Source organism: Haemorhous mexicanus, chromosome 21 (genome assembly GCF_027477595.1).
Source record: "Haemorhous mexicanus isolate bHaeMex1 chromosome 21, bHaeMex1.pri, whole genome shotgun sequence".
NCBI lineage: Eukaryota > Metazoa > Chordata > Aves > Passeriformes > Fringillidae > Haemorhous > Haemorhous mexicanus.
The window spans coordinates 4,004,889-4,026,589 of NC_082361.1; the positions used below are offsets into that span (position 1 = coordinate 4,004,889).

At 41.3% G+C, this 21,701-nt stretch overlaps 1 protein-coding gene across 2 annotated transcripts in view; it reads left to right on the forward strand.

Annotated features, from left to right (window-relative positions):
* Nucleotides 1-21,701, forward strand: part of AK8 (adenylate kinase 8) — a 67,817-nt gene that overhangs the window by 15,202 nt on the left and 30,914 nt on the right. For both annotated transcript variants that reach the window (XM_059865250.1, XM_059865251.1), the window contains exons 6-10: nucleotides 3,395-3,476; nucleotides 4,988-5,059; nucleotides 5,776-5,976; nucleotides 8,750-8,881; nucleotides 11,161-11,250. In XM_059865250.1, coding sequence (XP_059721233.1) covers nucleotides 3,395-3,476; nucleotides 4,988-5,059; nucleotides 5,776-5,976; nucleotides 8,750-8,881; nucleotides 11,161-11,250 — 577 coding nt within the window. The remainder of the gene's footprint in view (nucleotides 1-3,394; nucleotides 3,477-4,987; nucleotides 5,060-5,775; nucleotides 5,977-8,749; nucleotides 8,882-11,160; nucleotides 11,251-21,701) is intronic.

Sequence of the window (21,701 nt, forward strand, 5' to 3'; positions counted from 1 at the left end):
TTGGTTTTACCTCAATTGGCTCTGTTTGGTTTTACCTCAATTGGCTCTGTTTGGTTTTACCTTGATTGGCTCTGTTTGGTTTTACCTTGGTAGCTAAAGGTAATAATATTTTTTCTGTGAAATTCCATGCAAACAAAGTGATGGTACAAAGATTTATCCTGGGAGAGAATGTGCCTTTTCACCACATTTTCTGTTTTCTGAGAAGAATGGAACTTTTTAAAACATTACTCCACTGACAGAACTAATGTGGGGCATAGAGGTTCCTTTCTAATTGGAAATTTGGCAAGGTTTGAGCATTTCCCATCATCCATACTGCTCATGCTGATGGGCTGCAAGAGCTGGGTTGTCACTATTTCTACTGCACTGCTCAGTCTGCTGTGCTCTGAAAATCTCCAGAATTTTAGATCCCTACTGGCAAAGCCATTACTGATATTATTTTTTTGATGTGTGTGTTATTTTCTGACCCCTTTCTTTATTTGGGAGTGAAAACCATGTAATACTTATTCAAAACCACTGAATAATAATGTGGAAAAACTGTTGTGATTATTTGTTTTCCTAAAAACATCTCTATTCATGACCTTTATGCTTCTAGCTAAGATTTTTTTTTTCTGATGTGCCACATAATTCAGGATTATTTCTTTCTGCTGTTTCTTTTTCTTTATTCAAAGGCAGTGTCAATTTTGGATTTGGTAATTTAAAAAAAATATGGAGGTGGTACAGGTCAAATAACAGGAGGGAACTTAAATATTCAAATCATTATTATTTTGGTGGAAAGGGTGAAAGTCTGTGGGCTTGCTATCATAGCTGAGGAGATTTACATTTGGGAATGAGCATTTCCTTTTCTCCAGATTCCTGAAGTCTGGAGAGGAAAGAGATGCCTTTGAAAGTGCTTCCTTGCTGCTGATTTTCCAGGGTCTCCAAGGAGCAGCTCACCTGGCACTAAGGCAGCAGCAGAATCTCTGTTTGCAGGGCTCATGTGGCAAAGGAGGGAGGTTCCCAGCTGGAAGAGAGGGAGCAGAGACCACAGAGTGCAGGCACCATGGAATTTCTCACTTTTAGCCTTTGTTCCACCCTTGGTGTGATAAGGTGCAATCCATGCCTGGATAGAAAGTTACTGCTATCAAGAACCAAAAAAAGATGGCTTCTTAAAGAAACAAATTTATCATGTGAAGTTCTTAATTACACTTTAATGACAGTCAGGAGGGCAGAAAAAGACCAGTGTTTGCATCAAGCATGATAGGCATATTTTAAGTCAGGTCTTGCTCTGCTGTGTCTTCCTTCCTCTTGCTCCATTCCCAAGCCACACTCCCTTTTCACTCTTTTTTTTTTTTCTTTTTTTTTATTTTATCTGTGACATCTGCTTGGAGCTTGTCCCTCCTGTGATAGCACACTACTTGCAGCTGTTCAGACCTCCAGCTCTGAGCTGTGCATGGGGTGCCCTGAGCATACGGCCTTTTTGATGTGTGATAAAACAGAACCAAGCCACTGGGGGTATGGAGAGGCAGTGCAGCAGAATATCAATAAACCTGTTCTGAACAAAGCTGCAGCTCTGTGCTGGAATAGACATTTCACTGAAGTGTCAAGTAGATGGATAATATATTCTAATTAGGGACTGACTGATACCCTGCAACTCAGAGACCTTTGGAAATCAGCTCCAAAATGCTCACTGTTTTTGTAAAGTGTGTTGGTTTTGCATTTGTTTAATGCCTTAAAATATATTTTCTGCAGGGAGATATTTCTTGAGCTTTGTTTTCCTAAATAGCCCAAACTTTTTGCTATAAAATTGCTTCTTGCCTGCTTTAAGCTTTGAAATTTGTGTGTAAACCTCTTGAAGTTTTCTGTGGATTGTTAAAAGTATGGATTGGTTTTTGTTATAGTATTGTTTTTACTGCCTGTTGCACATTATGTGATTTGAGCCATAAGCAGTAGTGACTTCAGGTTTTGTGGGGCAATTTTTGGTTTTTTTTTTAAATTTGTTTTGTTGTAGTTTCCAAAAATGTTGCACTCAGAGTGGAGAAAACAAGCCAGATTTGTAGTCTGTGTAAATTGGCATCGATTTATTTGCCATCAGACCTCAGATGCCATTTCTCCCTAGAAGATCTGGCCCTATATATATGCATTTTGTACACAGAATATTCCAAACTAGTGCTGAAGTTCCTGGAATAGCACTACAAACATTGTTCAGCTTTGCCTTCTGCAAGTCCCAAGGGATAAATTGATTTCTCAGCACCTGTGTGACCTTAGCCAGTGGTTCATTCTAATTTGGCAGAGCAAACACTGGGAGTGGCAAAAATGGCTTGCAGTTACTTGAGTCTCCTATTTTCTACATCTGTCAGCAGGATGACATGTTCCTGAAACCAGGCTCATTAAGGAATTTTAAATAGTCTGCTCTATTTTCTTGTGTAATTGGAATGGCCCATTCCCTCCACAGAAGTCCTGGAGATAGATTTCCCTGAAATACTTGGAGAACCTTTGGTCCCCACCCTGCCAGAGCACCAGATTTATGTGGGAGCTGAGAATGATTGCCAGCTAATGCAATATTAAAATATCTCCTTTATTTCAGCACAAAGATGGCTCCCAGATTTCCTGAGGAATCCCAAAGTTATTTTGAGGGGTGGGATAGAACAGCAAGGACTTGTGTGCTCAGGCAACTGACAGATAAATTAGGGAGAGTTCAGAAGATTCAGATGTGAGCTTGGGAAGTGGATTAGATTTCAAATACTGCATCAGACAAAAACTGAGTGAGGCTGCAGCTCTCTGTCGGTATTTCACAGATCTGTAAATGTTTTTTTAAAGATGCTCAATCCAACACTTAGCTGGCTATAACAAGGACTTAAGGGAGCAAAAAGCTCTTTTTTCTTTTTTCTTTCTTTTGCTCTGTTGCTTCATTAGCTCTGGGAATGCTGGTTCCATTACTGTGAGTTTTCCTGTATAATTTAAGAAAATAATGAAAGCATGCATATTTTCCTCAGTATTCTTGGCATTAAATCTGTCTTTAGATTTGTTTAGCTCCATTTTTTTAAAATACATATACACAATGTGGGTTGGTATCCTTTTGAATATTTCAAAACTGTAGAAATTGTTTTGGGTTGTTTTTATTCAAGATAGAAGTTGGTTTGTTTTTATTTTTAAGATTGAAACATGGAAAAAAAAATCATTGCTACAATCCATAAGTTCCCATTGCTGTGTGGCAGTGGAATCAGTGCATGCATTTCACAAAAATATCAGTGCTCCATGTTTGCTTTCTTCTCTCACAAGCATCCATGAGAAATTCTGTGCTGTGGAAGGATCAGAATGAGGTAATTTTTGTGTAAACAGCACTGAGATTTAGCATGAATTTTGGGGTTTTTTTCTCTTCCAGGATCAATAACTGTTTCATGTTTTTGTTCAATAGGGATGGATTTTGGAAGGCTTCCCTGAAAATCAGGAGCAGGCATGGATGCTGCAATCATCTGGCATTTTTCCTAGGCATGTTGGTAAGCAGTGCAAGGTTTGTGTGTGATTGCATCCAGGAGGAAAGACCAGAAGGGTTTGTCTCAAAAAATCCTCCATAAATTCAGTGCCAGTGCTGGAGACAGAGTCACCAGACAGCACAAGATTTCAGTGGGGTTGAAAGTCTGAGTAACCTGGGAGATTTTAAGCCCTGACTTTCACAGCCTTTTCTCCTTCCACATCAGAGCTCTGTAAATTCCAGACCCTGCACCAAGTGGGTTTCAGCAGCTAAAAGTGACTTTGCTCCTGACTTCCATCTCTAAAAATCAGCTTTTATCCTCGAGACTAAACCAGTTCCTCATGTGCTAAACACAAATTTATGCTTCTGTTGAATTAGGGAATGTAAATTTCACCAAGTGAAGTGGGAACATGATGATTTTAAGCTTGACCTTTCAGAGTGGGGCTGGATTCTGGCTGGTTTGGGGTGGAATGTTTTACAGACCTTGACAGCTGCCCTTGCCATACAGGAGAAGCAACCTGTCCCAAATTATAGCTAAAAGATCCACTTAGAATATAAAAAATTACTGCAATTGTGTGGAATGCAGTGGGAAATGATAAATGCAGAGCTTGCCAGTGCACAGAATTTATCCAACTTGATGAATTGTCACTTTGGATTTGATTTGGATGATATTCAACTGTTAATGAAGAACTCAGAATCGCTGCTCTAGAGTTAGGCAAAAATGTTTAATGTCTAGTACTTGCATGTATTTTTAATATACCTAATAACATCTGAAGTTGAGTTTTGCTCACAATTATATCTGTGCCACCAAGACCTGAATGAGAATCTTACAGCTCAGTCTGTCTAGTTAATCAAAAAGAAGATTGAGAGGAGATGAGATTTACTCTGTGTGAGTACCTTAATAGGGAGAAAAGTGCCTGAAAAAGCCATTTAATACAAAGAAGAAAGTCATAAAAAGAACTTGTTTGAAACCTGTAATCAAATGCACTGAAAATAGTAATTAAATTACAGTGTTTAACTGCAAGGATGATTAGCCAAAAGCAAGCCAGGGAACTGACAGGTTCTTCCTCTTTTGATGCTTTCTAATCAAGTTGGAACACTTTTCTGTGAGGTTATATATAAAAAAAATCAGTTTCACTGGTCTCACCACCAAAGAACCTGGGTGAAAGGTAATGTTTGTGGTGTAGAAGAGAATCAGTCTCAAGTGCTCAGTGGGAACTTCTGTCTGAGGCTCCAGAGACAGATTTTTATTGCTGCTGGTGATGTTTTTTGGATAATAGGGACAGTTAGTGCCCATGGGTACTGGATTCATGGATGTTTTATCCCACTGTATTGTGTAGTAGGTGAAGGAAAATTCTGATTAAAAGTGGAGTAAAATATTTGCAGGGAAAATGCTGAGAAATGAAATGTGCTCAAGATAAATTCAACCACCTTTAATGTTGGGATACATCTGAACAGTTACAGGGAATAAAGCAAGTTATTAGCAAGAGCTACACTTTTTAATTTTTTCTCCTTTTTTTCCTTTTTGTTGCCTAGTTATGCTCTATGCCCCAGACACTGTGCTGATTGAGAGGAGTGGTGGGAAAAGGCTTGATCCCCTCACACAAGGTGCAGTATTGTTTGTTCCTGACCTCCCCTGCAGTCTTGCTTGGTCTCAGAAATGTTGTAGTACTACTGATGGGGTTAAAATTTAAATGGGAGTCCTTTAAGAACTAGTAGGAATTTTTAATTATAAATTTCAGCTGTTTGGAAATGGTATTTGTTGTCATTCCTTTATTTTCAGTGCCAATAAAATACAGGGAAATAAAAAGGTCAGTATGTCAGTATTGAGCCTGCAAACTGGACTATGGCAGTACAGAATATTTAAAGGTTAGATCTGTCCATATGAGTTTATAATTTTGCTGTGCATCTCTGCTAGGTCCTGCTTTGTTTCTGAGGTGCAGGGATGCTTTTAGGGTAAATAAAATCATTTCCATTAGGTTAAATAAAAGCATTTTTATTAAATAAAATAAACTGTCAAATCGACTCAGCTCTGTATTGTATGTTGAGTTTTATCATCAATCATCCATCACAAGATAAAATCCTGCCATTGCTCAATAGGAAAATCAGGTTGGATGTTTTGAGGAGTGGAATTAAAAGGGACATTTTTAATTAGAGACCTGTTAATTCATGCTCTTAGTTCTGAGGAGTGGAATTAAGAGGGACATTCTTAATTAGAGACCTATTAATTCATGCTCTTAGTTCTCAGGAGTGGAATTAAGAGGGACATTCTTAATTACAGATCTGTTGTTCATGCTCTTAGCTCTGAACTATGTTCCCTGTAGAGGTTTTCCACACAACCTTTGACTGGCCAAGTGACCCCCTGGTGCAGCTGAGGTTGGTGAAACCAGAAGATTTCTCTGAGCAGGAGGTGTCCAAGAAGCTGCTGGAATATCACAGAAACTTCCCTGAGATTTTCCACATCTACCAGAAGGTTCTGAAATCCATCAATGCAGACCAGCCCTGCGTGGATGTTCTCTCCCAGGGTAAATTTGTGCTTTGTGGCAAGTGGGGCAGGTCCTGTTTGAGGGCCAGTTCCTGGCTCTAAGAGTCACTTTGTAGGATTAGGCAACACAGATGGCTCCCAGCTGAGTTGTGCTCTCCCCAGAGCAGCATTTGGGCTGCTCCTGGTTATTATTTTACTGGAGTAAGTGCAGATAACTGCAAACTCTCAGCTCACAGTCCTGCCAAGGAAGAGCTGACTCAGTAGAGCAAATGTCACCATCATTTCTGTGAGTGTCTCTTCTAAAAGGGAGCCCCGTGGCTCAACTGTTCATCTCCCAAAGGGCCAGCACCTTCCAAAGTCTGAGAACAACAAGGAGGAGTCGTTCAAAGCTGGGAACATTTCATTGTTTAAAAGCTGTTTGTGCTGGGAGCTTTCCTGTTCATCAGTTCTTGTTTGCCTTTGCTTGACTGTAATGCAATCTGACTTTTAATGTTGATCCTTCTAGAAGAGAATAAGGAAACTGCCAGAAAGACCAATTGATGCACTCTGTAGCTGTCAGTCTGCAGATGATCTCTTATATCCCAGTAATTTTGCATCTCAAAAAGGTCTTTTTTTTTTAATAACAAGTGCTGCACTTTTAAGATAAACAAGTAGGAAGTTTATATTCTGAATTTCCACATTAATTACCTCTAAATTACTTAATTAAATTTAAAAGTTCATATCATCATTCATAAAGAATTCATGCCTTGAATTGTAAATAAAAATGTGAGTGCCTGAATATTAATTATTATTAATTAATAATGTAGTGAGATAAATTGAAAACTGGAATGAAAAAATCCTCTCTAGATCTTTTTTTCTGCAGCGCATCAAGCAGCCAGATTTTTTTTAAAGAATAATTAGATGTGGAGACTGTCTAGGGGATCATTACTCCTAATTAACTTGGTTATTTACTGCAAATTAAGCATCATTTGTAAGCAGGGTGCTTTGCCTGTAATGTTTGTGCTTTTCAATACACTGGGTTGTGGAAAATGTTCAGAATAACTGGAGCACTGCTTGGGTAGCTGATACTCAGGGTTTGGGAAGCCATGCACCAAACACTATTTTCTAGTAGGATTTTCCAGGTTTTTTGTTTAGATTTTTATTGCCCCAGCTAGATTTTTTACTTAAAAAGAGCTCTCATAAAAATGAGCAGTATTGTGGGTTGTTTCACACAATTATGAAATGTGGTGGAGTGAGTGCAGTTGCTGCTGCCCTGATGTGGGAATGGCACCCATGCAGCTGGGCAGTGCAGGAGCCCAGCTCTGCAGGAAGGGATGGATACAACCCCACGGGGCTGCAGTTTCAGTTTCTCCATTCTTTAGGGCTGTTATGTAAAAATTGGAGTTTGCTGGAGGTGCTTCTTTATTAGAAAATATTTTCTAATCATACCAAAGCATCTAAGGGAGGGTTCCTTGAAAAATTGTTGGTACAGAGCAATGTTTTGACAAAGGCTCCTAAAATCCTGATCCTCAGGGTGTTCCCCACCAATCCTTTTGTGCTTTTTAATCTCATACAAACAGTCATGTTTAAGCTTGTCCTATTCCTTACCCTAAAATTATTTTTTTATTACAAGGACTCTTTAGAGAGTCTTTTATTGGACCTGAAGCTCTCTCAAAAACTGAGAGAGGCTGTAGCTCCTCTGGGCTCACCTTCAGTTGTGTCCACTGCAATCCCAGGGGAATCAGAGCCTGTGCAGATGTGTCCTTGCTGCTTTGGTCATGGCCAACCATGGCAGGTGGGATCAGTGCCAGAAAGTTTAGCTTTGGCATTTGACTGGTCCCTGGAAAAACCAAAAGATGTCACAAGTATGGCTTGAGCTGCTCCCTTCTCTGGCATTCTCAGCCATCAAATGAGCACAGCTGTGTCCAAATACAATCCCAATTTGTCCTCACTGCCAATGCTGTGACAGCTTTTGGCTTCTTGGTGATCTCTCAGGTTCTCTTTTGGGATGGTAACCAAGTCCAGGTCTCTGTGACGTGGCAGTGCTGATGATGCTTCACATGTCCCCTGGTCATTGCCAACCTGCAGGTTGACCTGAAGGTGCTATTTCCTGCTTGAAGCAAAATTTAGGAGGATGGTGTCCAGCAAATGAGTGGAATCAGGCAGAGAAGCTCAAATATTCTTTACAAGTTACACAAAAAGGATGGGTAAAAGAATAAAACATCCACACTCAGCTCTGTGCTGTCAAGGCTGAGCAGTGTCATGACACACTGTGCTACAAGTCTATAATATTGTAATTAGGAGTCTTAATCACACACAGCTGGATAAATGTCATTAATTTAACATCTCAAGTTTTTACACTTAAATATTTGTTCAGAAACTGCAGAAAGTATTAAATGTAATTACAGCCCTCTATAATTTGCATGGTAAAATTGTAGCTATCAAGCAAAAATTACTTCTGCTAAAAACAACATGGTAAGAGAGCAATTATTAATTGAATCTGTTCTTTAAAATGGTTTGACAGGCACTGATGAAAGACAGAGGAGTGTAATGATAGTGAGATTTCTAAAATGCCTCTCAGAGTAAATTGCTGACAGGACACTTTTATATCAGTGTCCTGATTTTGGGTGCAGAGTCTGGATGTTTGAGTGATAAAATAAACCATGATCAACATTTTTTTTATTTTAAAGAAGACAGTAGTTAATCAATGATTATAATTTTTTTTTAAGAAATGGGTTAATTTTTTACCTTTGAGAAGAGAGTAGGTAATGAATGCTTATATTTATTATTTTAAAGAAAAGGGTTGATTTTTTTGCCTGTCTCCCCTGTTGCAGTTCTTGCCTTTGTCCAAACCCGGCACAGATCTGCTGCCCCCTTCACACCCCGGGTCCTCTTCTTTGGCCCCCCAGGCAGTGGGAAGAGCCTGCAGGCAGCACTAATAGCTCAGAAATATGATGTTGTCAACAGTAAGTTCTCAGTAAACATGCACTTTGCTCCATTCCCCCTTTCTCTCTTTTTGATCTTTTCTCTTTTGCTGTCTGTCTTTCTTACTTGCTTATAAAATGTCTCTTTGTCCATTGCTGGGGATGTCAATTTTTTGAGGGAAGTGAGAAGTATTTGAATGAAGAAGTGTAAACCAAGTATATATGCTGTGACAAACCAGCTCTACGGTTTTTTTAGTCATCATTTCATCATTTTTTATACCTTTTACATCTGTATTTTTCTATTGTTAGACTCCTGCAGTGCTCTGAATTCTTCTGTGGATCAGTGGATCGTGAGGAATGATTTCAATTTCAGCTCTCTGACCAAAATTGGGGCACTTTTAAAACAGAATTCACTCTGAGCTTTAGTGAGGTCTCAGGCTCTGCACAGCTCAAGTAATGTGTGAGAAAATGAAGGAATTAGTTAAAAGTGCATCATCTTTCTTCTGTAAAGGAAGTCCAAAAGGTTCTGCATAAGACTTGTTCATGATTAGCATTTAAATATTAATAAAACATATTCTATAGATACAATATATGTATATAAATATAATATCTTATATATATATATAAAATATATTATGTATATATAAAAGTGCAGCTTGGGGATAGGATCAGTGCAGTATTTTCCATGGTCTTAGTGTCTTCTAGCAGTGGAGTGGTCATAAATAATTTTAAACAAATGTCTGGTAGATGTAAAATTTGCTGATTAGTCACATCATGTTAGTTAAGCAAAAGGCAGTATTGATAGAATATTTCTGCTGTCAGTTATTGTGCCATTGGTGTATTTTAAAATATCATGTGAAAAACGAAATATTTGTAGATTTATTCAAAGCTGTATTTTTATTAATTGTGTAATTGGCTTAAAGAAAACAAATCATGCTTAAATGTAATAAAAATTATTGTCCTTTTAAATTTTTTTTCAAATTTTTTTCTAAAACTGCAGATTTCATAGTGTTCCATCTAGGTCAAAATTTGCATTTTTTTTTCTAAAGTAACTACAATATGAGAGAGTTGCAAGTCTTCTTATTAAAAATCATCACCAGTGCTTTACCCATATGTTGAATTTTATTTTAAATATTCTGTTACCCAGATATTAGAAGAATTAAGTATTTAATACACAGCTGGAAGACCATCATTTTCAGAATAATATTCAGCATACACTTAATTTCTATTAGGCTATTGGGCTTGATGCTCAGGCTCAAAAATTTAAATCTATATTTAAATAGTTTCATGAATTGGATTGAATTTAGGTGTGTACTCATTAGGTGTCTTAAATTGGGGGCTGTGCACTGAGTTTCTATTGTGTTTTTTACACTATTTATTATGAATTTGAATTTGCTTCTCCAGGACAACTGGTGACTGTTCAAATTGTCACTTAAACATTGAATTTTATCAGTTTTGTCCCAGGAGCACTGCTGGGGGGGTTCTCACTCCTGTTGGCCTGGCAGTGTGATTAACAGCAATAAACTGATTAAAGGGCTCCATCTTCCCCCATCAAAGGCAGTGCCTGTCAGTGCTATTGATTCCAGGAAGAAAGGAATCAATTTAGGATTATTAATTGAATAATCTCCAGGGGCACCTAGAGCTAATATTTTTACCAGACTGGAGTTGTAACCAGGATTTCTGCTGTTGTGTGACCTCTCCATGTCCTGGTTCCCTCCCTCACCTGGGCAGCCAGTGCTCTCCAAGGCCAAACCAGGAATATTTCATGTACAGCTGTCCTGGCTCAAAGCTGAGATCTGCATCTCCTGGTGTTCTGTGTGTGTTTGAAATCAATGATGATATTGCATTAGCACAGGTTTTTTTAAATGCAATCCTTACATGATCATTAAGTGATCCAGGGAGGCCCTTCCTGAGCTGAGCATTGTGCTGCACCTCCAGCAGAGTGCTCCAGATGCTGTTCAGCAGCTGGAACTTTATTCAGTAATTACAAGTTTATAAAAAGTGGAAGCCACCAGCGATCCCTTGAGTTGTTATTTCAGAAATATATTTGATTAATATCATTCTCTCCATTTTTAATATGTTCTTTGCCAAATATATTCTTTTTTTTTTCCATTCCATATCCTCACTCTCCTTGCTTTTCACTCTGCTTGGCCAAAAAACCCCAACAAAACCCTAACAACAAACTCAAAAAACATACAACTTTTATTTTATTCAGTGACCTTATTCCAGTATGCAGCTTCTGGGTTCTTTTCTTTTCTTTTCTTTGTTGCCTCCTTTTTAAAATTTAACCTTGTGTCTTTTTTGTTCTTCCTTCCTGTTAGTTTGCTGTGGGCAACTGCTAAAGGAGGCTGTTGCAGACAACACAAAACTTGGAGAACTCGTTAAGCCTTACATTGACAGTGGATACCCAGGTAGGGCACATTGTTGTCTCATTACACTGTAGTTACAAATTTGTAGCAAAAACCAAACTGTGAGTGAATTTTTGTGGGTCAGATTCTAAGCAGAGTAGCCTGAAAGTCAATTAATTCCATTTATTCCATGGGATTTGTAGGACTCTGTAACAGAAGTTGGATTTCTAAGGGGATTTTTATATCCTCAAACCAAATATTCACTGTTCCAGCAAAATTCAGATTTCTTGTGCACATTCTGAAATCTGAATCCCATGTTTTAATCTCTAATTAAATCTAAATTAAAATTCTGGTATCAGTTCAAACTGTTTTTAAAGCACATGATTGTGTCAAATTGCTTTCAAAGCACAACAATACTGTGTTTCATTTTCTATTTATGTTGAATTTTAGAATGCTACCACAGTTTCCTCTACTTTCATGTAAATATTTTCAACTTAAACTTTCTTTGTACTTCATTTCTATCAGCATTTTTGGTCGTGTGAGGGGACTGCCATGACAAATGTTGGGTATACTTTGCTTTTGGAAGTTTCTGCAGGGATTTCAGATAAATCCTAAATACTGTGAGCTCCTGAGGGCAGCAGTTGTCCTGCTGCCTGTGTGTGGTGGGTGTTAGAAATCAGAGAATATCTGTAATTAAAGAGGAGAAATCATGTTGCAGGAGGGTGGAAGAATGTTTATTTTGCCAAATTGCAATGGCCTGGAAGAGGAACTTTCAGTGCTGTTTCTGGCAAGAGCCCAAATGGTTTCCAGTGCTACAAACACCAGGAGACAATTGTGCTGAAATGGGGAAATCTCAGTTAAACTTCAGTATTGATGGAATTTTGAGCAAAGCCCCCCAGAGCAAAGAGAAATCTTTGTTGTCCTTTATTTTCAGCAAAGAAATGTTATTTGGTAAGGTGAAAAGCTTGAAAATCTCCTTTGTTTTTTGCACAACAGCTTAATTCTGAGGCTGAATTAGACAGTTCTGATAAGTGAGCCTTTAAAATTAATTGAGATTAAATCAGGGTTCCCTTGATAGCAAACCCAGAGATTCAGGACTTTTGGAAAAGATCTTTGGCAGCCTGCAGCTTTGGGGGTGCCATCCCTCTGTCAGGCACTTTACCAAGGCACAGGGTAAAGGATTTTAACTCTGAGCTCCATCTCCAGTGCATGGATTGCATTTATCCCTAACTCAGTCACCAGCTCAGAGCATTCACAGCACTGCTGGGAGCTGCTCTGGGGAATCTCTGCAGCCTGACAGAGGAAATTTGGGCCCTCTGGAATGGGCACAGAGATCTGAGCTTGAGATACCCAGAATGAGCATTTAACTCAAAGGCAGGAGATCTCAGAGTGTGCTGTGCAGTGGATCCAGGTGTGGCAATAGTTCCTCCCTTTCTGACCTGGATGTGGCTGGTTTTGAGTGCAGTTTAACTCCCACAGGCAGATCCTTTCAAGCTCTAGCCCTGACTTTCATGGTATCCATTAATTTCAGAATCTTGTGTGCATGCTGTAATTTCACTGCCTGCTCATCTCTGTGGAGAGGAGGATTGTAAATACCTCACTCTCTAAATTTCAGTTATGGCTGAGATGGGAGTTTGGATGATCTCTTTATTCCAAGATAGCTCCTTTAAGAGCTTCCTTTACTAAAATGTTCTTTGTGTGTTTTATAAACTTCATCTTAACCATTAAAGTTCCTTAAAGGAGATGCATTCCCAGTAGAGTAAAATAATTGCACAGATCATAATTTTTAACCAGTCCTAAAAATATGCACATCCTTAGTCCAAGGGAGCTGCTTTCATTTCAGGAAAATGAAATTGAAGTTGTAATTCCTTTCTTCCTGCAAATTAGAAATTATTTCGGATCTAGATTAATTTTTTTTAATACAGCATGCACAGATAAAGCTGTACAACACTTCTGAATATTAATAGGGATCATAACTATATTTCTGTGCATTATGCTAAAAATTCTCCCTTAGATTTGCTGATATGCACATATATTTTTTATTTGGTGGGGCACAGCACAAAATTAAGGGCTGAATAAAGATAAATATCATCCAGCAAAACCAGAAATAATAAGTTCTGTCATTTTGCTAATCCTCCTCTCCCAGGGATAACAAAGAATGAATTTACATTAGTAAACACTAACAAGAATTCATTACTGCCCTCACAAGAGGCTTGGAGAAAATGGAATAACACAGAGTACTGAACAGGAAAGGTGGGCAAAGAATCTTTGCATCTTTTCTCTCTTGCTGCAGCCCAGGTTGAAACAGGGGGGAAATTCTCCTGCTGTGATTGACTATTGATAGTTTCCAGAAAATCTCACTTGCAAAAACTCTGTGTAGCCAATAGCAGACAGTGCTGGAAGTGGAAAAACAATCAGAACTTCAACCTTTCCATTGCATTTCTGGTTGTTGAGAGGCTTGGCTGTTCCTGTGGGTGGGGAATCCTGCAAGTGACATTCCACAGAGCAGGGGAACCAAAGGCAGACCAGGGAAAATGTTGTTCTCAAATCATTACTTGTCAAAACGAAAGCAGTGCCATAAAATCTCGAGGACATGCCTCATATATTCTTAAAATGCTGCCCCAGGAGACTGATGTCAGCGTGTTTCCCTTCTTGTGGACAGCACTGATTGCATACAATTAGTCATTTAGGGTGTGCCAACAGGGCGTGGTGTGGTGCTGCAAGGAGGCTCCAAGCCCTGCCTGCTCGGAGCTGACTCGTTATTGAGTTTTTGAGGCTCCAGTTCTGCTTGGCTAACCCAGATTCTTCGTGGCTTTAGGATCCATCCACATTCTTTGTGCTGGTTTTCCTGTGCTGCTGCTTCATGTATGCACCATGTATTTCAGGAGCAGCCCAGATAATTCTGTTATTCACCCCAAAAGGCAACCCAGTATTCCCATTGTCTGTATTTTCTGATGTTGGCTGTCTCATAAAGACCTGCTTTTTGTCAAAATCCTCAGTGATTTATTTTACCTAATGAAGGCAGCATAGATATTTTTGAGCCCATTAATTTTTTAATTCCCAGGACATTCTAGTCTACAATAGGTGCACACTAGATATTGAAAAATGCATTTTTGGGGGTAAGTTCAATAACCTGACAGCTTTCTGCCTGTCATAAACATTGTGTTGTGCTTTGGACAACCAGTCTGAAGTGCAGAGACTGTTCCTTTAGGAAGTTGTGGTCTCACTGAGTACTGGGTAGTTATTATTAACTATACCCTGGGCAGAAAATCACCAGCACTGGAGGCTAAGCCCAATCTTCTGGGCCCTAACTCCAGTTAGATTAACTCTTGGTCAATCATGCTAAATTCAGCACTCACCATTTGCTTGGGCAGCCTGGGAAGAAGTGGAGTAAGAGGTGAGTGCAGTGGCCAGGACCTTCCCACAGGCAGCAAGACAAGTGCCATAAATTAATTTATTTGGTTTGATTCCTTCTGAAATGTTCTGAGGAGGCAGTTCCATAAACTTGGCCCTCCCCTGGACAGATGAGACCCCACAGGCCTGAAGGAGACCTTTAAACAGAATTCCTGTCCTCAGATTGCTCCAATTCTGAGCAGGGCTGGATATGTCTCACTGAAACAAACATGAATTAAAAGTTCCATCTGCATGATCTTTGTTCACCATCTTAAAGATGTCTGTCAGAATTTGATACCCTGGGAGAACAAAAACAAAAATGCAGAAAGCATTTTTGATTTCCCTGCCTAAATGTCCCTGATGTTTGCATTGCATTAATGAAAGGACAAGCAGAAGCATTTTGGGGGCATCACAAAGATAGGGAAGGTCATCAGTCAGTTGGAATCTGCATGTCATTCTGTCCAGTTTTTGTGCTGAAGTAGCATGGAGGGATCCCTGCTAATTAATATATCTGTCATAAATAGAGCCAAGAAAAGTGAGATGACAGGAAAGCAGCATGAAGGAAAAAACCACTCCCAAACCAGTAGGATTCTGTTTTTCAGCTGGGAGAGCTGCTGTTGGTTTGGGTGATTGGTTTTTTTCCCACCAAAATGAAGATTCAGGAGGTAAGAGAACTGATTCATAGAACACCCATAACGTTGCACTGTTTGCAGCCTGTTAGAGTTGAACACACACAATCTGTGTTGGTTTTTTCCTCTCCCTTTTTCTGTTTTTTCTTTTCAAGTTGTAATATCTGAAGCTGTCCCCAATGGCAGTCTGCACGTAGGGGGTAAAATCTGGAATTCCCTAATTTCTCCTGTTTTCTAATAAAAACTATTACTTGTACAAACCCAGATCTCCCCTTCTTTTAAATTGCAGTGGTTTTAAAGGGGTGCCTTTTGGTGCAGCCTCTGAAAGTTGGGGGTCCCCTGGTGATTGTGATCACAGTCTCACCGAAAACACTTTGCTCTGTCGAGGGTGGGTTTGTTTTTGGATTTTTTTTTTTTTTTTTTATTTTGACATCAAATTAATATTCTCATCACTGAGCCTGAAACACAGATTTGACAATAGAGCAGCTCCTCTTTGTTAAAAACTCGCCGAGAGTTTCCCAGTTGAAAGGACGAGTAAATCTCGATATCTGAGGGGGTAAGCTCGGTTTTATTTCTTGTTTTTAAGAGTGCTGTACTGGAGAGCTGCAAGCTGTCTGAACATTGCACAGACCCTTTGGGAGCTCCATTGGTTTTCAGCAAGCCTTTGCATGCAGTGTGTTTGTACTGGCTGAAGACAGCGCATGGCTCTCTAAATAATTTACAAGTTGATTAATAGACTCACATGGGTATAATTAGAAGAGGGAGAGACAGCAGCTACAGTAACGGGTACAGTGCTTGGGGGAACTAGAGACTTTATTTTTTTTAAAGAAACTTTCTAGGGTGCTGGGCGTTTGAAGATAAGTTGGGAAGAGCTCAGTGCCTCTTCTCTTTTGAAGTGGAAATAGGACAGTTTGAATCCGTCGAGTTTAATTTTTCACAAGCTTTAGGGGCCCTGCAGTGCAACTCCCTTTTTATTATTGAAAAAAAACTCTCCATTTTTCTTTCATTTTTCACACACACACACACACAGAGTCCAAACAGGAGCTAATAAACAAATCGATTTTCTACTTTATTTAAGTTAGTTTTACAGCAATTCTGTAGCTCCCCTAAATGTGCACCTTGCTCACAAATAAACTGTGCAAAGTTACAGAGATATTTATGAATACACCACGCTTTAATTTATGCATTTTTAAGAAACCTTCACCTCTGTTTGACAATGCTTTTGAAGTAGCTCCGTTTTTCAAGTCAAACTTTTGACTTTTCCTCTGGGACTGCTACAAAGGTTTTTTTATGGAAAATAGGTAGCAGTCTTTTTTCCTACTAGGAGAAAATTGGTGGTCAAGAGAACATAATAAAAATTTATATTTTTTATTTTCTCTTTTAGGTGGCTATATTTTTATATAAGATGCAAGGTTGTAGAACAGAAAGTTTTAAATGCAGACATATAGGCAGTAGGTTGTAATTTTCTTCCCTGAATTTTACTTTTTCAGGTGTTGAATCACTGCAAGATGATAAATCAGAATTCCCTTTTCCTTTATTTGAAAATCTAGAATGTATTTTTCTTTATTCCACAATCCAGATTGGTGCATCTGTCTGGCAGATACTCAGAGCTGGAGTGAGCCTTGATCTACAAAGATATTTTTAAAGGCCACCCCACTTAGGAGTAAAAACAAAGCAACCAAAAAATCCACCCCAAAAAGCCAACCCTGGAAGCCAGACCAGGCAAAATAAATGTGATTTGATGAAAGAGAGGAGTGCAGTTGTTTTCTGGAGCAATTGTGGTAATCAATCAGTTCATGGATGTGATCCTGCCTATATAAAATGGTTTTGCAGTGATATTCACCATCCCTGCTGTTGCTGGAGGATCAATGTTCCAATATTTGTGCCACAAACCCTCTTGGATTTGAGTGAAGATGTGGCCCTTGGCCATTTGGGGCCTCGTGGTTGTCAGGGGCATTTAAACAGCAAAGTACAATATAAATGTGAAGTATTAATCTTTTATATTTATATTGATCTTCATTGCTGACAGTTATTCTTAAAAATGTAGGGAAGTGGGGGCTCCTTTCCTTTCCTTTCCTTGCAGCACTGTCTCCTCACCAAAGTGCTGCTACCCTGAATTCTGTGTGGTTTTGAGTTTGGGTGGAGATATCATAGGAATCTTTATACAAAAGCCAGAAGGAAAAGCACCTTGCATGCTGTCAGCATCCCCCTTTTTATGGAGTTTAACATAAAATTCTGGGTTTGGCTCTGTTTCACAGGGTGTGATACAAACAGAACCAGGCTGCTGCATGAAACAGCCTGACAAGGAAAAGATGAAACAGCTTTTGTGCATCCTTTTATATTTTTAAATGTCCCTTTAATGTGGCTGGGAGGTGTCAGGAGAAGGGGAGACACAGCCCAGGGCAGGATCCATCCCACTCTGGGGGTCTGGAGCAGGAGCTGGCAGCAGCTCCCTTCTCATCCCACGGGAAGCAGGATTTGGTGTAAAAAGCCACAATGTTTTTCACCCTGTTTGTCAGACCGATTTATTCATCTTTTTATGAAATAAACCCTTTATCAAGAATGGTTTGTAGGTCAAATTCTGCACCATGTTCTTCAGCAGAGCTGAGCTTTTAGAAATAAGGAGGAAATAGGAACTTGGTTGATAATGGAAATGAGGAGTCCAATGGGTTTGAAGTGTCGCTGTTCTCTGTGTAACTGTAGTCTCTCTCTAAAACCAAAAGGGGTAAAAATAAATAAAAATATCCATTTGTTTATGATTATATATTATTGATAATTTGGGATTGTACCTGCTTTAGAAATAGTATAATTTCCACTTTAATACAGCTAATTCTTACTTCAAATTACCAAAAACCTAAAAAAGCAAAAATAAAATCAAGGAACGACTAGTTCTAATATATGCTAACAACCAAAAATATGTTAGAGGCTGAAATTAAGTATTTTATCACATTATTTGTTTTACTGTATTAAGAGAATCACTCCGATTCTCGCAGAAGCCCTTCTCAGCAGTGTCAAACGAGCGAGTGAGACGGGGTTTCTGTAGGAATGGTCCCTTTGATGGATCGATCACCGCCCGCCTTGCGCTCGCAGGGTGCGAACCCGCGGCGGTGCCGGTGTTTGCTGTCCCTTCTTCGAACCCGACAGAACCGGAGATGCTTCCAGTGCTTCCGTGCCCGCCCGGCGCTGCCGGGGCTTCAGGAGGCCTCGGCAGCGTCCGGAGCGGGCGCGTTTTCCCCGAATTCCCAATTTTTCCCGACATTTCGGCGGCGCCGCGGCCGCTTCTGCCCGCGGGGCGGAACCGGCTGCGCTGCCCGCCGTGACCGCGGGGTGGCGACAGAGAACGGCCAACGGCAGGGCCGGGCCGGCTGAGGGCACCGGGACCAGCCCGGGGGCACCGGGACCGGCCCGGGGGCACCGGGACCGGCCCGGGGGCGCCGGGACCGGCCCCCGGGGGCACCGGGACCGGCCCCCGGGGGCACCGGGACCGGCCCGGGGGCACCGGGACCGGCCCGGGGGCGCCGGGACCAGCCCGGGGGCGCCGAGATCCTGCCCGCCTGAGAGCCCCGAGACGGCCGGGACCATCCCGGGAGCACCGGGACCCTGCGGGCCTGAGAGCCCCGGGACCGCCAGGATCACCGGGATCATCCCGGGATCATCCCGGGATCCTGCGGGCTGAGAGCTCCGGGATCATCCCGAGAGAGACAACCGGGATCCTGCGGTGCTGAGAGACCCGGGACTAAAGGGAGCATCCCGGAATCCTGCGGTGCTGAGAGCCCCGGGACAATCCGGGATCATCCCAGGACCGCGGGGCTGAGACCCTCAGGACCATCCCGGCAGCACCGGGATCCTAAGGGGCTGAGACCCCCGGGACTGCCCCGGAACCATCCCGGGATCCTGCGGGGCTGAGAGACCCGAGACTAACGGGATCATCCCGGGACCGTGGGGCTGAGAGCCCCGGGACAGAGCCGGGATCATCCCGGGAGCACCGGGATCCTGCGGGGCTGAGACCCCCGGGGTCATCCCGGGATCCTGCGGGACCGCGGGGCTGAGACCCCCGGGACCCTCCGAGACCCCGCCGGGTGTGGGGGCCGGAGCCCCCCTGTTCTCCCGAGGACCCTCGGGGTGGTGGGGTCGGAGCCTCCCGGGAATTCCCCCCGGAGGAGCCGAGCCCCTCTCCCGACTCCAGCGAGGCGAACCCCGGTGTTCTCCCGCCGGTGCCGGTGCTTATTCACGGTACCGGGGCCGGCTGCGCGCAGCCCTGGCCGTCCTCATCCGCGGAGGATTAGCTGGAATTATCGATCAGCCCACGCCATGGTTAATCACTGCGAAATCATTCTCAAACACATTAAAAACCAATTTATGCAATCTCAGTCGATACCATCTCTCAGCACCTTTACGTGGGCAAGAAAACAGAGTAGGAAAAGGGAATTACTCATTGTGAATCATCCAGAGTTTTTAGAGCAATAAAATAAGGAAATCTCATGCTTTGCTAAATTTGGGGTTTCGTGGACAATTCAGGAAAGTAGCATTTGGCAGTAGCTTGTACTCAGGACAAGATGTTACCTGTCAACTATTGGGATCAAGCCTCAGGCATCTGAATTAACTGTGAAAGTCTTCAGACCTTGCTAAAAAAAAAAAATCTCTATAAGCAGATGGGCAGTATTGTCAAAAGGACCTTTTAGAGCACAAAGCTGACAGAATTTGGATCTGTAAATGCATTTCTGCTGTACTTAGAATCGAGGTTTTATAGGTTTGGAGAAGTGAGCTGATACCCTTCAAAAGTCTGTTTTAAAGGGAAATACACGGAGGAGGTATCAATTTAAATATGATAATTGTATAGCTCGGAGCACTGACAGCATTGAAGTTATTGGAGAATAGTGCCCTGTGATCTCTCAAGTGGTGTTTTCCCCCTTTCAGACTGTGCCTTTAATGTTCTATTACTTTTGTCTGGAGCAGATGGTGTGATTTTGTAACTGATTGCCTGATTTTGTAACTGATTGCCTGATGCAGGTTTCTGTTAGCCCTGCAGATCCACGAATTGGGGAAGAGCTAATAGGCCACACTCCTGTGAGCTTCAGGAGGACGTACTTCTCATGAGAAGCACCTGAAAAAAAGGGTGCTTTTTACCTGTGAAAACCTTTGAAGCTCAGAGAAGTAAATTTATTTTTTAAATGTTCTGCTGGAAGGTGCTGATTTACAGCCCTGGAGGTGGAAAATCTCTGGGTGTCCACGCAGCAGCTCCAGCAAGAGCAGCAGCACTTCAAACCTTGTCCCCTGCCTGATCAAACCCTGAAATGATTAAATCACTTCTCAGATCCACAGCTGCCAATTCAGGGCTGTAGTCTTGACCATTAACGTGGTGACACAGGCTGGGAGATAAAGGGGACACAGAGTGTGGGTTGGTGTAGGCACAGACAAATTGCATTTCCATCTGGAGCTGGTTTGGCCTCATTCTGCTGCTCTTCCCTGCCTGGGGTTTGCTGTGGTCCTCAGCTATGCCTGATGCCCTCAGGAGTCACTGCAGCTCAGTGGCTCTGCAGCTTTACTTCTGAGGGCTGAATTTTACCCCTGTGCCTCAATTTCTCTCTCTAATAGAGATGTGCTCCCACCTTACCTAGGCTGGATATCTCTTTGCAGCAGCACACTGTAATTTTTAAAAGAAACTTATCTTTGCACTTCTCTAATGATAAAGTAAAATCTCTCTCGAGTCTCATTCCCCCAACTTTCAGAGTTGGAAACTCACACAAGGTTCTGTTGAAAAGGAATTGATTATTCAAAGCTCTTGTGCTTCATAATCTCCTTAAAACATGTAGATTGACTGTCTCATCAGGAAATCTCTATATTTTACTTTGCTCTATGCCCATTGGGTTATGTGCTTAAGACCAGGAGACCTCTGGCTACTTCCTCACGGGCTGTGTGCCCCTCCAATTACAGGTTATTAATTTGCCTTACATTCCAGAGACAGTTCCACATGAGTGAAAAGGAATTCTGTACTGCAGAGTTCTTCATTACCTACTCTGTCTGTGCTACAAAATAAGAATAATACTAATTTTTTTTTCTCTCTCTCTCTTTTTTTTTTTTTCCTTCCCTCTGGTCTGTGGAAGATGTTTTACAGTTTTAATGCAGCTGTTTTAAGTGTGACTGTTCCTGTTCAAGGGCAGCTGATGTACTTTGTAATGCCACCAAGCAGCCAACAAGCTCTGTTCCCCCATTGTGTTGAAGTGATAGGTATGTTTGCTAATCAAGAGGAGAGCAGAGCTTGCTGTCTGACTTGTTTATGTTTTATTTCTCACCATCAAGCTTTAGAGGGAGGCACAGAAAATATGTAAGCATCTATATTATTCAGTGATGTATATGTGTACATGCTGCTGCTGATGTCTTGCAGTCACTCCTGGCTGAAGGGAGAGATGGGTCAGGTGTCCCCAGCATTCCTCAGAGCACCCCAAACCTGGCATGGCATTACATCAACTATTAATTCATTGTCTCTGCATC